The sequence below is a fragment of the Nipponia nippon genome, unplaced genomic scaffold, assembly GCF_047370975.1.
Source record: "Nipponia nippon isolate SJK-2023a ecotype South Korea unplaced genomic scaffold, ASM4737097v1 scaffold_23, whole genome shotgun sequence".
In the NCBI taxonomy this organism is placed as follows: domain Eukaryota; kingdom Metazoa; phylum Chordata; class Aves; order Pelecaniformes; family Threskiornithidae; genus Nipponia; species Nipponia nippon.
Window position 1 is genome coordinate 4,058,992 of NW_028262340.1, and position 14,664 is coordinate 4,073,655.

Sequence of the window (14,664 nt, forward strand, 5' to 3'; positions counted from 1 at the left end):
CTCTGTTGCTACAGCTGATAATAAGATCTCTCACAGATAAATCAAAACACCTGGATTTCACCACAGAGGAGCTACTGGTTTAACCCAAGATACTGGGATTAGGAAGAAGAGAGGGCATGTGCTAAAATCTCGTCTGCCGTGGAAGCAGACTTGGCAGCGGGAATGCCGCAGCCCCGGTTTCCCCGGGGTCGGGGCCGTAGCCTGCTGCCTCGCTGTGCCTGGCACATCCAGTGCTTCCCTGCAGTTTGTGCAGCATCTGGCAGCCTCCGCCGACTTGCTTCTTGCGCCGTCACTGCTCTCTTGCTGTGGTCCATCGGCAGCGACTCCTGTAGCTGCTTTCTCTTCTCCCCCGTGCTCCCCCGAGTCCTGCAAGTTGCCTGCTCACCCGCAGCCGCGTCACCCAGACTTAGGGGCTGGGGAAGGAGAAACCCCACGGCCTTGACAGCATTTCTTGTAAACCAATGGCCACGGCTCCCAAGGCTGCAGCCCGCTAGATAGCATTTGCTTTGTGATATATAGGATTCATGTAATTATTTCTGGCTCTTATTAATGCTTTTAATCTGCAGACCTCAGGAGCACTCAGGCAGGGAGAGGTAAGCAAGAGAAAACCAGCAGAGAGAGATATGCTCAGAAAAAAAGGAAAGAACCAGAGAAAAGTGAGTAGGATGAACTCTTTACCTCTCTATCCCATTAGCACATTCACCACAGATTGCAAAATCCTGTTAGGAGCAGGCAGCTTGCAGAGCTGGAAGGCAGCATGGGGCACTCGGTGCTGGGCGGTGGCTTCGGCTCTGCGCCGGTGCCTGGGCTCTCCCCGCTCGTGGGCTGCACAACCCGGGGTGTCGGGGACAGCGTCAGCCCTGCCTGCCCCTGGCCCGAGAGCCCCCCCTCGCCGGGACAGCCTCCAGCTTTGATCTTTGCTGCTCTCATTTGTGGGTTAAGTGATTCCCAGGCTCCGCGTTCATGCCTTTGGTGTATGACTAATTGGAGGAGTGTCTAATCTTGTCCTCCACCGATGTTACCTTTACGCAGCCTGTGATTAAACACGCTGTCAGCCGCTGCTGTTTACAGATAATAACGCTGCTTTCTCTCCATTCCTACACTATCAGCCTCATTAGGAAGGTTTACGGCTAAATTAGTCAGTCTGGGATTGAATAACATCTCAAAAGCATCCACCGAGCACCGGACCCTCCGATGCCGGCTGGCTGGGTGGTGACTCCAGTGACGCCGAATCGCTGTGCGGGGCAGAGACCTGGCCCCACACCAGGGTCACCCCCAGCTCCGGAGCCTAACTGCTGTGCCATGTTGGCTCTCTTCATGGAGACCCTTTCAGGGGTGCAGCCCCCCACTTTTGCTACCAGCCTGGAGACAGCAGTAAGTGTCTGGTTTGATAAAATTCTGTCTGATGCTTCATTACAACAGAATCTGCAATACATGCAAAAAGATGCTCTTTTTCCACTCTTGCTGAATGAAACATTCATCCATTTCCAGAGAAAGCTCCTGGTACGGATGGTGCATGGCCTTTCAGCTACAGTAGGAACAAACTGCAGCTGCAGATGGGAACAGGTTGTTTCTGCCATTTGTTATTCTTTCCCCTAATTATAATGCAGATTGGACACTCTCTCCAGCATTTCCTCCCTTTCTGTTTATTTAAGCAGTATTTTTGCAAACCTACATGGCAATCTCGCCCTGGGACATGAGTGCACTGTTAGAATGAAACCGAATTTATTGCTTCCCTGAGCTGCAGGCCTTTTCCCCCAATGCCCCTTCCACCGGCGGCCAGCACTGAGCCAGGGGCTGGGAGCGGGGCAGAGCGTGAGGCCGGGGAGGGCCCCTCTCCCCACCATCGGGACGGAGCCGGCAGGACCCCCGTGGCAGGCATCCTGGGGGCCAGCGTGGCCAGCGGCCCCCCTCTCCGGGGGGCTGCATCCAGCCCCGGCACGGTGGCAGGCAGAGCAGAGGCACCCGCGGGCACGGGAAGCCGTCCAGCTCTCCACTGCGCAGCGAGCACTCCGTAATTACCGGAGAGCTTTAATGGAGCTGGACACACCGAGCTGGTGCCTTATTTAGAGTCTGCCCAAGTGCTGAGTCCTGGAGTGCAAAATGCATCTAGGAATTAGCCCCAGCTGGAGTAAATTGCTAATTATCATTTGCAAAGTATATTACCCTCTTTTATCATGGACAAATGAAAAAGACTCGCTCTGCATGACCTCCCTGTCACCCTCACCCCGTGACTAAGGGATAATTGGTGAGTGCCTTGTGGTGATTGAGTTATGGAGCAAGTCCCAAAGTGTCTTTCTTCATCAGTGTGTCATGCAACTTGCATCTTTGATTGCCTAATGCATAGGAGCCAGAGCAGCGTTCACCCCAAGGAAAGCCACTGTAGCTCGGTGCTGTAACTGCAGTGCCCTTGTTGTTAAGGGACGTTTACTGCCACTTTATTGAGGGGCCAATAAAGTTAGAAATCTTGCTAATTGATTTTAAATGCTGATCAGCGCAAAGACTTAAACGTAAAAAAGCTCTTAATAAATAGGGGAAACACTGTGAAACAGGGAAATCCACACCCGAGGGGCGCTGGCATTTTGGGGTCTCCCCTCAGGGGTGTGCGGGGATGCACGCACAGAGCCGTGGGTCCCCTCGGGAGCAGCGTGACCCAGCCTGGCACTTACTTAGTCTTCAAATTTACAAAGGTTTGGGTTGCAAATTCAGCGCAGTGCTGCTTGGAGCAGTCGAGGGAACTCCGGGAAGATCACGGGCTGCGATGAGAGCTCGGCGCAGGGGCCGCGGCCTGGCCGTAGCCACTCTGGAGCGTCCTTCCCTGGCTTTCGAGGCCGGACGCTCGCCTGTGCGGCCGTACGACCAGCAGGACCAGTCTGTCTGAAACGCGTCTGACCACAAGTGATGGCCACACGCTGCATATCGCTTTGTAAAACATAAAGAGCCTGCTGTGAAATTATTTCCGACGCCACTGAAAATGAAAATCCTAATGACAGCACTTCAAACAGAACTGCTGCAAATCTCTATAAGTGATTTTAATGAAACCAGCCAGGAATACAAGGAGAGCAAATCAAAGCTAGGACAACTCCTTTGTTCAAATTACACGTAATTGGTATCAAAATTATGATAATGGTTGTTTGCACCATTATACTTGAGGTATATCATCATTTCTATCACAGACCTCGGCTCTCAGAGGCTCAGACACCTGAGCTCTCAGTCTGCAACTCTGTCTTTCAACCAGAGTAGGAGAAGCAGCAGCAGTTTGGGTGTGAAGAAGCCCGTCTGTGCAAAGACGGGGGTGCCGGCATCCTGCCCTGTATTCAGCACCACCAGCAAAGCATCTCTGCAGGGCAGGACCTGCCTCCCTGGGGGAGCTGGGGCGTCTCTCTGGTCGGGATCCCCCCCCAGCCCGGTTATGACTGTGCCATGCATACCTCCATCGGGAAGGTCTGCGCTTGCTGCCAGCAGTAAAGGGTAGAGTGGCTCCAGGAGGCTCCGGGGTCCGGCTGGGGATGGGATGGCGTCAGCACTCATCAGCTGTGGGAGTGCAGGAGGTTGGTATGTCTGATCCTGCTGCTCAGGAGTGACTGAATGGGTGGGGCAGGACACAGTCCCAAATTCAATATGTTTACTTTAAGTAATTGGACATTAATTAGCACTAAATTACGGCTGGATTCCTCTGGAGCTCTAAATTACTTTTCTATTGGCACCAAATGGTTTCCTCTTGATCAGTGCCGCCCAGGTGAGTGTCAGAGCCGTGGTCGGTGGCCGGTCGGTGGCCGGTCAGTGGTGACTGCCACGACCCTGAGGGGATGTGCCGGTCCCCCGGCTGCCACGTGCTCGGGGCGTTTGGGGAGGAGCGGTGCTGTGGGCGAGGGAGGACAGGGTTCGTCTGGCGTAGCGGGCTGCTGGCCATGCCGGGCACCACGACCGGCTGGGAGAGGAGCTCCCCTGCCCCTCTCCTTGCGACCAGCAAACCACTGCTCCGTGAGAAATGCCGGAGCTACCTGGCCGCCGGGATGGGTTTGTTGCAGTTTTCCCACGAGTCCGCCGTTAGCAGGTGATGCGGGGTCTCTGCACCTTCACGCCGCCTTTTCTGCGTGCTGGCCGAGCAAGGCTTGGGCTGGAGTGACCTTTGAGAGCGGAGCCAGAAGCACCAGCTTACTCAGCGAGGAGCAAAATGAACCAAACCCTCCCCATGCTGGGGCAGATCTGAGCAAATGCAAACCATCGTTTTCTCCTGGGAAAAGTAAAAAGTAATTATTTCTCCTCTGTGCGTTCCAGCCCTGCGTTGGCCCCGCGTGAGGCTCTGAGTGCCACTGCGGGCTGGGATGGGATCGGATTTATCTGGCTCTGTTACAGCCTGGGCTCCATCAGCTCTCCGGCCTCCGTAATTTATACGCCATTGTGTGACTGACGAAAAGCTCCTATCAGATAATTGATTCCCTTTGTTTATTTGTAATCCTTTGAAATCTCCTTTCTGGTACTAATTACCTGCCCAGGGCCCTTGCCCGGCCAGCCCCCCGCTGCGGGTGGGTTTCTGCCTGGCCCCCCGTGCCGAGCCCGCTGACGGCTCAGGAGGAGTTGGGGGAGCCCGGGCAGGCCCCCGGGAGCTGCAGGGGCTGTGGCTGCCCTGGATGCCGCCGAAGGAGAGCCCGAGGGTGCTGGGCTTGCCTTCGCCCAGCAGCTGGGAGCTTCGCTGGCCTCGTGCTCTTGGCACTGGCTACAGCTCTGCCATGCACCCCATCCCCACGTGCCACCAACACTGAGCTGCATGGTGGCGGGTCCGAGTCCCCTGGGAACAGCACAGGGAGTCTAATTAACGCGTGTAATAAATCTGCAGAATTAGGTGGCCCGTCTGCACTTGTACATCCATTGGTTCCTCCTCCACAGGGATAATGACAGCAGATAGCTCTTAAAATAGGTGCTTTTTCCCTCACAGGGGTTTTGTGACTGGAACTGGAGGCAGCACGAGGATTTGCGCCCAGCCTGGGCTGGGGCACCCTAGGACGGCTGGGTCCTGGCAGCACTGCTGAGCGGGCACGGCATCGCCTGGGCCAGGGCCCCTCGTAACCCCTCGGTGCCAGAAGAGGTGAGACAGAGCGTTAACTTGCCCGCATTGGGTCCCGGTGGCTCTGCTGTGCTGCAGGCGATGCGTAGCGAGCCCTGGACCCCCGTAGCTGCTGTGCGTGGATGGTCCTGCCCCTCGCTCCGAGGGGAGCGGGCAGAGGGGCGGGAAGGGCACAGGGTGCTAGGGGAGACCCGCTTCGGCACAGTGGTTTGCACTCACCTCTCACCTTTGCCAGCTGCTTGGCTCCGTGCGGCAGAAAGCACGGCACGGCGTCACCCTCTGCCCTCCTGCCGCTCCCAGAGCGCGATTCGAGGTGGGGAGAGGGTAACGTTTTCCACGCATGACTCCTGAGCCTTGGCTTGCTCTTCAGATTCTGTCACCAGATTGCAGCGCCTGGATCCCCTCCTGTCTGGTTCTAATTAATAGCGTGTGATAATTTGTCTCCAGTTGAGTTGGAATTTAACACTGAATGGATCCTTGCTCCTTTCGGCTGGGTTTCATATTGATGATGACAGAACGGAGCATTACTTATATAAGTATAATGATCTTACGCTGCCTGGAGCTCTGGATTTTCTCAGTATATGACAAATGTGAGGCATTAAAAAAAATTAGACACTTACTATATTTTACATTATTTTCTAGAGCGTGGATCTCTGTGAGCTGCCTAGAAATCCATTAGCAAGAAATGTAAAGATGCTTAAAGGCATTTCCCCGGATTAGCTGCCTTTATGTAGTCAAGGATCTTTTATGTGATTACCTTAAAAGCTAAAGAGCTGCTGCAAAACATTTATAGTACAGAGATCCCGAAGCAAAGAGTACACATCTGACAGAAAAATTAAGCCATTAAAAACAAATGCATAGCTCTGGTTGCTTTTATTTTCAGACAAACAACGTAAAAGGAGTTAATACACGGAGTATTTTCCTTTTGCAGCCCACGATGCAGGGCTGTGCAGCTTTGATCACGAGATTTATGGGGAAGCTTTACATTAACTTTTATTTTCACTGTGATTTCTACCAGTTAGCGGCGAGGAGATGGTGCGGGGATGAGACGGCGCTGTCGGCAGCAGGCTGTGAAGGCACTGGCTGCGACGGAGCGTGGTCCTCCTGGGAAGCGGTGTCTGAGCCCCGGGATCAGCCGGCGGCGGCGGGCTGGCGAGGCGCCGGTGGTACCCGGTGCGGATCGTTGGAGCCGCACTAACTCTGCCGCTTTCCCGGGTGGGCTATTTACTTACTGCCAGACACATTTGTGCTGTATTGCTGCTGCCTGCTCTGCTCTGACTCCGGCACCGTCACAGCAGAAGGAGCAGAACTCATCCTGGAGCATCTTTTTGTGACATGCCCAAAACATCACGAAATTGCACAAATCCCATGTTTTCCATTGTAAGAAAATCCTTTCAAGCGTGGAAGAGGAAGGAGAGGTGCAAAAGCTTCCGTGAGGTTTCTGCCTGCTCCTTCTTTCTTCAAGGGCAGCTCTTATAGCCACATACTGAGGCCCGCGTCCTCCTGCCTCCTTTGTCCTTTCGCATAAAAAGTCATTTGTCAGCAAAAGAAACAAAGTTTTGTTTTTCACTCCAGATCTGGCTGTCCTCCCACTGAGACTTTCAACTCTTTATCTCAGGAATTGATGGTCTCGGATTCTGATCCTCTTTCCTTGGTGTTTGTATTGATTTTTTTTTTCCAGGAGGGTTATTTTCACCGTGGTTTCAAAACTATCTTTCTGTCTCCACTTACAGCAGGTAATAGCTCAGCTCGGCGAATTACACATTTTCTGGGCCGTGCTGGTCCCAGCTCTCTGCAGAAGTTCCCCTGGCAATCTGGAGCCTTGATAACCAGGCGTCTTTGTTTTTTCACTCTCGTCTCTCCAGGCTCATCCTGGGGCTGTGGTAGCACTCAGGAGCCGGGTACGGGAACCTGCCCGCCTGCTGGATGGCGGTGGCAGAGGTGACCAGACGACCCGGCAGTATTCCTCTTCCTTCGCTTACGGAAACCGGCCCCTCGTTACGCCGCTGGTGCTGGAGGAGGTGGCTGGTCCCGGGGACGGCATCCCTCTGCCCCGCTTGCTGACCTCGTGGGACCATGACCTTGGCGCTGGCTTGGCTGTGCCACAGCCCCTCTTGGGGCTCAGAGGCCCGTCCCTGGCCAGCAGCTGGGCCTGATAAGGAATAAATCCAATAGTCTCAATTTAAAAGGCTGCTCTGTTTCCTTCATCCCAGCAATGGCTTTTAGTCATCCAGTCCCGCCAAAGAAAAATTCATGAGATCATTTCCCCAAAACAACGTGATACTTCAAAATTGTAATTAAAATACCTCTGGCTGTCCTAATATTAAGCTTTTATAAGTGCTTGGAATAATATTTCAGATAAATGGAAAAGCTTCGTACTCTATTAGCGTGACATACCCTTCTTCTAGTGAAACATATCTCTAACATCGAATCCTCCGTATACGCTGAAAATACTCTTCCCTGCTTGGTTTTTCAATGACACGACTGCGTACACCTCCCGTGGGTCTCGGTGGTGAATGGAGCTATCCCGGGGGGCTGTATCGATTTGCTTCATGACATTAATACCTTCCAATGTACCAGCAGCAAGCTCCTGCGCATGAATACTAAATGGGAGGCTGTTGTGCCCCGGAGGCTGGTAGGAGAGATCCCATATATTACACCATGTGAGTTGTGTGTCATATTAGAGCAATCTAGTTTTAAAGGGCATCTTTCAAGCACAAACTAGCTTTTTCCCACACTTGACTGATCACACAAATAACTGTGATTAAAGGTCAAGTGCCTGGGTTTTTCTATTTTACTCCTTAAAAATTTATATGCGAAAGAAAACCTAGAAGTTAACATAGCATGAAATTGTTATGCAGTTATGAGCCTTTAACGACAACTAAATACCACTTTTCTTCCTGGGTGGCTTGAAAAAGCTCCGGTAATAATGGGTCACTTCTTCTGGTTTCCACTTGAGGAAAATTCTAAATAAACCCTGTCTTCTGGTTCCCTGCCCCGTAATGTGATGGAGGGAGAGGTTTAATCATATGAACTTGCGACCCCTGGTCCCCAGGGCTGTGCCCCGGGCTCGCCGGGAGCTCCTGGGCTGCAGGCGCCAGGCGGGAGCATCGGCCGAGCTCGAAGCACTGGCGCGCTGCGACAGCACCGCCGCAAAGCATTGGCCCGAGCTGAGCTCTCCCGGACGGAAAGAGCATTGATAAATGGATGGGGATTTTCTTGTCGGTCAAGTTAACACAGAGAAAAGGTAGTGGCCGTGTTTCCAGAGGGGCTGAGAAATGGCGGGAGAGCTGGAAGCACGCTCCGGGTTCAGGCGTCCAGCTGGGCTGCCTGCGTCCCGTTGCGGGTCTCACCCCCGGATCTGCCCGGCTCCGACCGACGAGGCAGCTGCACAGCAGTTTTGGGGCTGGGCTGGAATATGGGGGGTCGGTGCGTTGGGGTGGGAGGGGAGTGCTGGAAGACACGGAGAGCAAGTAGAAATATTAGAGGTCTATATTGTCCAATCCAATTGTGAATCCTCGTCATGCTTGAAAAATGCAGCATTTCTGCCAAATGGCCACAGCAGCAGCGTCTTCGTCTTAACTGGCCAAGAGCCCCAGATTTCCAACAGATTTATGCTCAGATGCAATGCCTCCCAAACCTCTCGAAAGCAAACGTGTCTTAGGTATTAAAAAAAATGCTTGGAAAGGCAAGATTCCTGTGGAACAGGTTAAAGAAACATTGTGCTCGGGGTTTTGAGCTGGTCCCCGGGTTGCTCGGGATTCCTGATCCTGCAGGGACTTTCACATATGGTTAAATGTATTCACACGAGCAGTCTTCTTGACTTCAGGAAGAGAGTACTCAGAAGCTGGGGCACGAGGCAAATGAACTGCAATCACCATATCTAATTAATCTTATTATGCAATGTGCAAATCTGAGCCTGACTGGCAGCAGGCTTCCATAGGATACCTGCTCCAGTAAACTTTGCGTGTGTGAGGCACCGCAGAATCCGGGCTTTGGTGTCTAACACTTGAAGGCGTTTAAGCACAGCGCGTTTGTGCACACACGACACTGCTCTTCCCCTGCGGTGCCGTGCCCCAGCCAGCTTTCGCATGGGCACGTTCACTGAGCTGCTGCTCCCCCGCACCCCTCACCGCACCTCTCATTTCACGCGTGGGTTTTGCTTTAGCTGGGCGAGTCCTGCTGCCAGCGTGACCCAGCCCTCAGCTCTCCGTGTCCGGGCGCAGCCCTCGGCTCTGGGTGCTCCTCACGCCTGCTGAGCCAGCACCCGAGTCCCGCACCGCCCTCGCTGGGGGCGGCCAGCTGTGGCAGCGGGGAGCCGGCAGCGATGGCGAGGGCCGGGGGTGCCCCTCTGCAGGGCTGCGCGTAGGGCTTGGCCTGTGGTCCGAGCACCCACCACCACGAACGGGGGCCGCACACGGGGTGCCCCAGCCCAGCCAGGCTGCGTTAGATGGAGACTCAATGTTTTTATTGCAGACTTGCAATGTTTTACGTTTGACAGCACATAATCACAGCGAAGGGAACATCCCACAGGAACAAGTGTTGCTACATAAGCAAGCTTTGGCGTCAGGGTATCAGCCATCAGGTGGGAAACCGTCAGGCGGTCAGCCTGACTGAGTTTTGCAGGGACCTGCAACACCTACAATTAGCGATAATCAAACCTCATCGAGTTCCTCCCCCGGTGCAGGAGGCTGTGGGCCTGGCGGCACACGTCTCACCTGCAGCGTGCCGGGAGTTGCCTCTCCCAGCCCAGCCGACCTCACCACAGCCTCCCCGCCCTGTGCTTGCTGCCGCGGCGCTGCCCTTCGCGCAGCTCTGGCGGGACCCGCCCTGCCTGGGGCGGCCTTTTCCTGGGGTTTCTTTCTGGCCGCTCAGACTTTTATGGCAGCCGCTGGACTTGGAGGACCTTGAGACAAAGCTGAGACCCAAATTTGAAGAGAGAAAGGCGGAACAGAGGGCTTGACATAAAACTGGCGTTCCTGGGCATCGCATGCAGGCAAGGGCAGTAATGAGACGCGCCCTGCTGCGTGGGCCCTGTGGTGCAGAAATAAGGCTCTGACTCCCCCCTGACTGCCCGTTAATGGCAGCAAGGAGCAAATGTCATGCGGCAGGGGGGCCCACAGCACTGTTAATTATGGCTGTGACCACAGGCCGCCGCGTCTCAGCATCAGCAAGGGCTGTCCGTGCCCCAGTAATCCTTTGGCTTCCACGGGGAGGGCAGTCCCTGCCCTCGGCAGCGATGCCAGGCAGCCCAAAGCTCAGCCCCACTGTGCTCAGCCCGTTCTGGCAGCAGCCCGCCCCGCAGATCGTGCAATGAGGCACAGCTGGCGGGGGATTGGACTGCAGCTGCCGTCAGTAGGCTTCAGAGTGAACGGTGCCCCCTCGCCCCGCCCCCTCCCGCCGAGCGCCCCGGCGGCCGCCGCGGATTGGCCGTGCCGGCCCGCGGCCACGCCCCAGCGGCGGTTGGCGGCGGCGGTTGGCGGCGCGGGGCGGGGGCGGGGCTCGGCGGCTGGAGCGCGGCGGCGGCGCGGGGCGCGCGGAGTCGGCGGCGCCATGGCGACGGCGCGCGGCGGCGGCGGCTTCCCCCGGGCGCTGCCGCTGCTGCTGCTGCTGCCGGTGCTGCCCCGCGCCGCCGCCGAGCAGGGTGAGCCGGGGCGGGGGCCGGGCGGGCGGAGCGGCGGGGCCGCGGCACCCGGGGCAGCGACGCTCCCGGCCGCGCCGTCTCCCCGGTGCTCCGTGCACCTCTCGGCGCTCGGTGCCGCCGCATCGGCTCCGGCGTCGGTCGCCCGCGGCGGGTCCGGCGGCGCGTTGCGGTGCCCGGCGCCGCCGGGAGAGGCCGGCGCGGCTCCGCTCCGGTGCAGGCGGCTCCGCTCCGGGGCTGGCGGGTCGGGTCCGGGCGTGCTTCCCCTTCCTCCCCGCGGTGTCTCCGCCTGCCCCCGCGGGCGCGGCGGTGGCTTCGTGGGGTGGATTCGCCGCCGCTCTCCGGGGAACGGGGACGAGCGGGACGGGGCGGGCGGGGGCTCGGCGGGTCCCCGCAGCGTGGCCGGGTCAGCCCGGAGGGTCCCGGAGCGAGGGGACCCGGGCGTCCCGATCCCTGCGCTCCCCAGAAGCGCTGGGAGGACCGAGCTCCTGCGGCGCCCGCTGCCCGCCCGGCGCTGCCGGTACCGGCCCCGCGCTGCCCGCTCCGGCTGCAGCGGCTCTGGGGGGCAGCGCTGACCCCCGCCGCAGGCTGCGCCCCGCGGCCGTGGCGTGGGGAGGGGGTTCAGGCCCCAAAGGTCCCGGTGCGGGGGCAGCCCGGTCCCGCCGCGGCGCCGGGAAAAGCGTCCTGGAGCGCTGGCTTGGGAAGGGAGCGGCCAGGGATGCGCCCTCCGCTCCCCGGCGTCGCCTGGGGTCTTGAGTCTGGGGTCTCGGATCTGAGCCGAGACACAGCTCGCCCGTCAGGGGCTGCTTGGGTTTGCTGGCTGGGGAGGGATCGTGAAACTGTGAATCTGGGGGAAATACCTTTTCCTGCCAGAATTAGCTGTTCTGTGGGAAAAGGATGTAGTCTTTCAAGGAAATTCTTCTTTCAAAGCAGCTGCCTGTGCCTTTCAGTTCCAGGAGATACGCGCGCTGCGGGCACGGTACAGTTGCAGCTGGTGGTGCCGGAGGGATTGTCCTGCAGAGTGCCTTGGGAAGGACTGCAGCCTTCCCTGGGACGTCATCCTCGTTAGGTTAGGGTGCTAATCGCATAACTGCGAGGTCTGCTCCGGATGCGCAGCCTGGAGCTCTGCAGCGTGAGTCCCGCTCGGTGCTCAGGCGCTGACGCCGTGGCTGGTGGAGCTGGGGCGGGAGCTGCCCCCTGTGCTCGGGGCCCTGGCCCCGGGTGTCCAGGAAGGGGTGCACGGCACCGAGCTTCCCAACGGGCAGACTGGGGGGGATAGTTATGGGCGTTCCTGCATTAGCGAGTTTGCTTTCTAACGTGTTGTCTTCCCTGCAGTTGTCCTGCTGGATTCGAAGGAATCGCAAGCGGAGCTGGGCTGGACCTCGCACCCGTCAAACGGGGTAAGTGCGGAGGTGGGACTGTCCCCCCGCGCTGCCGGAGAGGGGCTGCCTTTTGGTGCTCAGCAGTGTTGCAAGTCCACGCGTGGAGCCGGTGGAGGGGGCTGGCAGCCACGGGCTCTCCTCGAGCCGCGGCGGGTGGGCAGCTTGGCACGAGCTGTCGCGTTGTTCAGTGCTGGGCACCCTGGGGAGCAGAGCGAGAAGTGAAGTACTGGTTACGTGACGCGGAACGGCTCCTCAACACGAATTTTACACTCCTGTAATAAACACCGGCTAGCCAGGGCTCTGTATTGTAGTTGGCACGCCGGTGCGAGCTCCTGGGGACCAGTTCGGCGCTTGGAAGAGGGCTGTGGCTGGAGTGGGATCATCCGGAGCTCTGCATCACCTAGGGTTTGTTTGATCAGGTCCCTGCTTTGCTGCCAGGGCCAGTCCATAGCTGCTTTCAAGAAAGCGTGCCGGGAAACTCAGAGTTGTGTTCTGTGCTGCTTTGGGTTCATTTTCCGGAATGGAAACAAACCATTTGGAGGGAATAGTGATAGATCCTGCCTTGCCCAGCTGTTAGTCTGCAGGAGAAACTCTGTTTTGGGTACATTTGGCAATTTTGCGTAAATTTACCCCCAGAAAGAATTGCTTTGGGAAGCTGCCAGGTCATCCTTAAGGCTGTGAGGGTTGAATCGTCATTTCATTAATCGGAATCTCTGCTGGTAACTTTGGGGAAATACCGTTTCACTTGCAGTCAGAGGATTTGTCCTGTTCTAGCTAAAACTTCTCCTGACAGAGGAGCTGCCGCTTGCTGTTCACGAAGCTATTTGTCCTTGTGTGATGGTGTGACTGGCATCACATCTCCTTGGCCATCTTTGACTTCTCTGGGTAGCCCAGCCCCACCTGGCATTACGCTGTACAGATCCACCTTCCCAGGGATGGCAAATCTGAGGAGAGAAGCTCTGGCTTCTCAGCAGGTGATGTGTCCAGTTTCATATGAGACTGTTTTAGGAGGTCTGATGCCCGTGCCCTCTTTCTGGTTGCATCTCTGTGTTTGCACCTCTGCAAAGAGCTTGGGCATTAGGTGGTCTGGCAGCACCGCTGTGTTACTACAGCTTGTGGTGTTGGTGGGCTAAGGACTTTTAGTGCCTATGATATAATGGCCTGTAGGTGGAGAGGCTTGTGGTGTGATATTTATACCGATCAGTGTGTTTCTGCTGGGGCGGCAGGTTCTTGTTCACAGCAGCTCGCGAGCTGTTACAGCCCTTTGTGTTCTTTCCCCAGTGGGAAGAAATCAGCGGCGTGGATGAGAATTACAAGCCGATACGCACGTACCAGGTCTGCAACGTCATGGAGCCAAACCAGAACAATTGGCTGCAGACGGGCTGGATCGCCAGGCGCGACGGCCAGAGGATCTTCATCGAGCTGAAGTTCACCCTGCGGGACTGCAACAGCATCCCCGGCGTGACCGGCACCTGCAAGGAGACTTTCAATCTGTACTACGTCGAGTCTGACTCCGACCTGGGCCGTAGCGTCCATGAGAGCAAGCACACCAAGATCGACACCATTGCTGCTGATGAGAGCTTCACGCAGGGGGACCTGGGTGAGCGTAAGATGAAGCTGAACACTGAGCTGAGGGAGATTGGGCACCTGAGCAAGAGAGGCTTCCACCTGGGCTTCCAGGACGTGGGCGCCTGTGTGGCGCTGGTCTCCGTGCGGGTCTATTACAAGAAGTGCCTCGCCACCGTGCAGAACCTGGCCGTGTTCCCGGACACGGTGGCGGAGACGGCCTTTGCGACTTTGGTGGAAGTTAAGGGCGCTTGTGTCGCTCACGCCCAAGTGGATGTGGATAATCCCCCCCGGATGCACTGCAGCGCGGAGGGCGAGTGGCTGGTCCCCATAGGGAAGTGCGCGTGTGCTCCCGGCTTCGAGGAGAAGGACGGGGGATGCAGAGGTAAAAGCGGCCGTCGATGTCCTCTGGCAGTTTTTGTCTGTGTCAGTCCGTGTTGCTGCCAGACTGCTCCAGTCTGCCTGGTGCCTGAGCACAACTCAGACAAGTGGAATTGCCTTTTGTCAGCAATATGATTCTTTTAGTTGATTGCAGCTCCCCAGCTAACAGCCAGACCTTAATTTGAAGGGTGGCGATTGGGTAAATGGGGCGCGTTGCCGGTAGCTGCTCTGCAGCACGGTGTTGGCTGGGCAGAAGTGCCAGAGCTCTGAATACCATCAGGCATTTCCCACAGCTTTATCTGTAACTATGAAATTACTCTACAACATTAACATCCCCTTTGTCTTGCTTTAGACACAACTTAATAATTGGGTGACTTTGCAGCTCGCAAGGTTACGTTTAATGACAGCTGTAAAAATGGATATAACCTCTACCTTAACCGGGTGTCCCTCTGATGAACCTGGTGCTGTGACCACTTGGATCTCGCTTTCAAAGGCAGGTGAGAGCCGGGCATGGGATCAGCCCCGAGAGCGCGGGATGCGGGCTGCCGTGCTCCTCCTCCCGGGGTGTGTGAGCCTCTGAAGGGAGAGAGGTGCCGGGCTAAAGCCTCCTCCCGGGCACGTTCCTG

The 14,664-nt window shown here is 56.8% G+C and overlaps 1 protein-coding gene across 4 annotated transcripts in view; it reads left to right on the forward strand.

Annotated features, from left to right (window-relative positions):
* Positions 1-10,621: 10,621 nt before the first annotated feature.
* The window catches only part of EPHA10 (EPH receptor A10), a 45,783-nt gene continuing 41,740 nt past the window's right edge, over positions 10,622-14,664 (forward strand). For 2 of the 4 annotated variants that reach the window (XR_015705433.1, XM_087760635.1), the window contains exons 1-3: positions 10,622-10,712; positions 12,045-12,109; positions 13,373-14,042. Coding sequence is in view for 3 of the 4 variants with exons in the window: in XM_087760635.1 (XP_087616761.1) it covers positions 10,622-10,712; positions 12,045-12,109; positions 13,373-14,042 (826 nt within the window). In the remaining variant the exon portion in view is untranslated. Of the gene's footprint in view, positions 10,713-11,659; positions 11,842-12,044; positions 12,110-13,372; positions 14,043-14,664 lie in introns of those variants that run through there. The other 2 variants (XM_087760637.1, XM_087760636.1) reach the window with 2 other exon arrangements.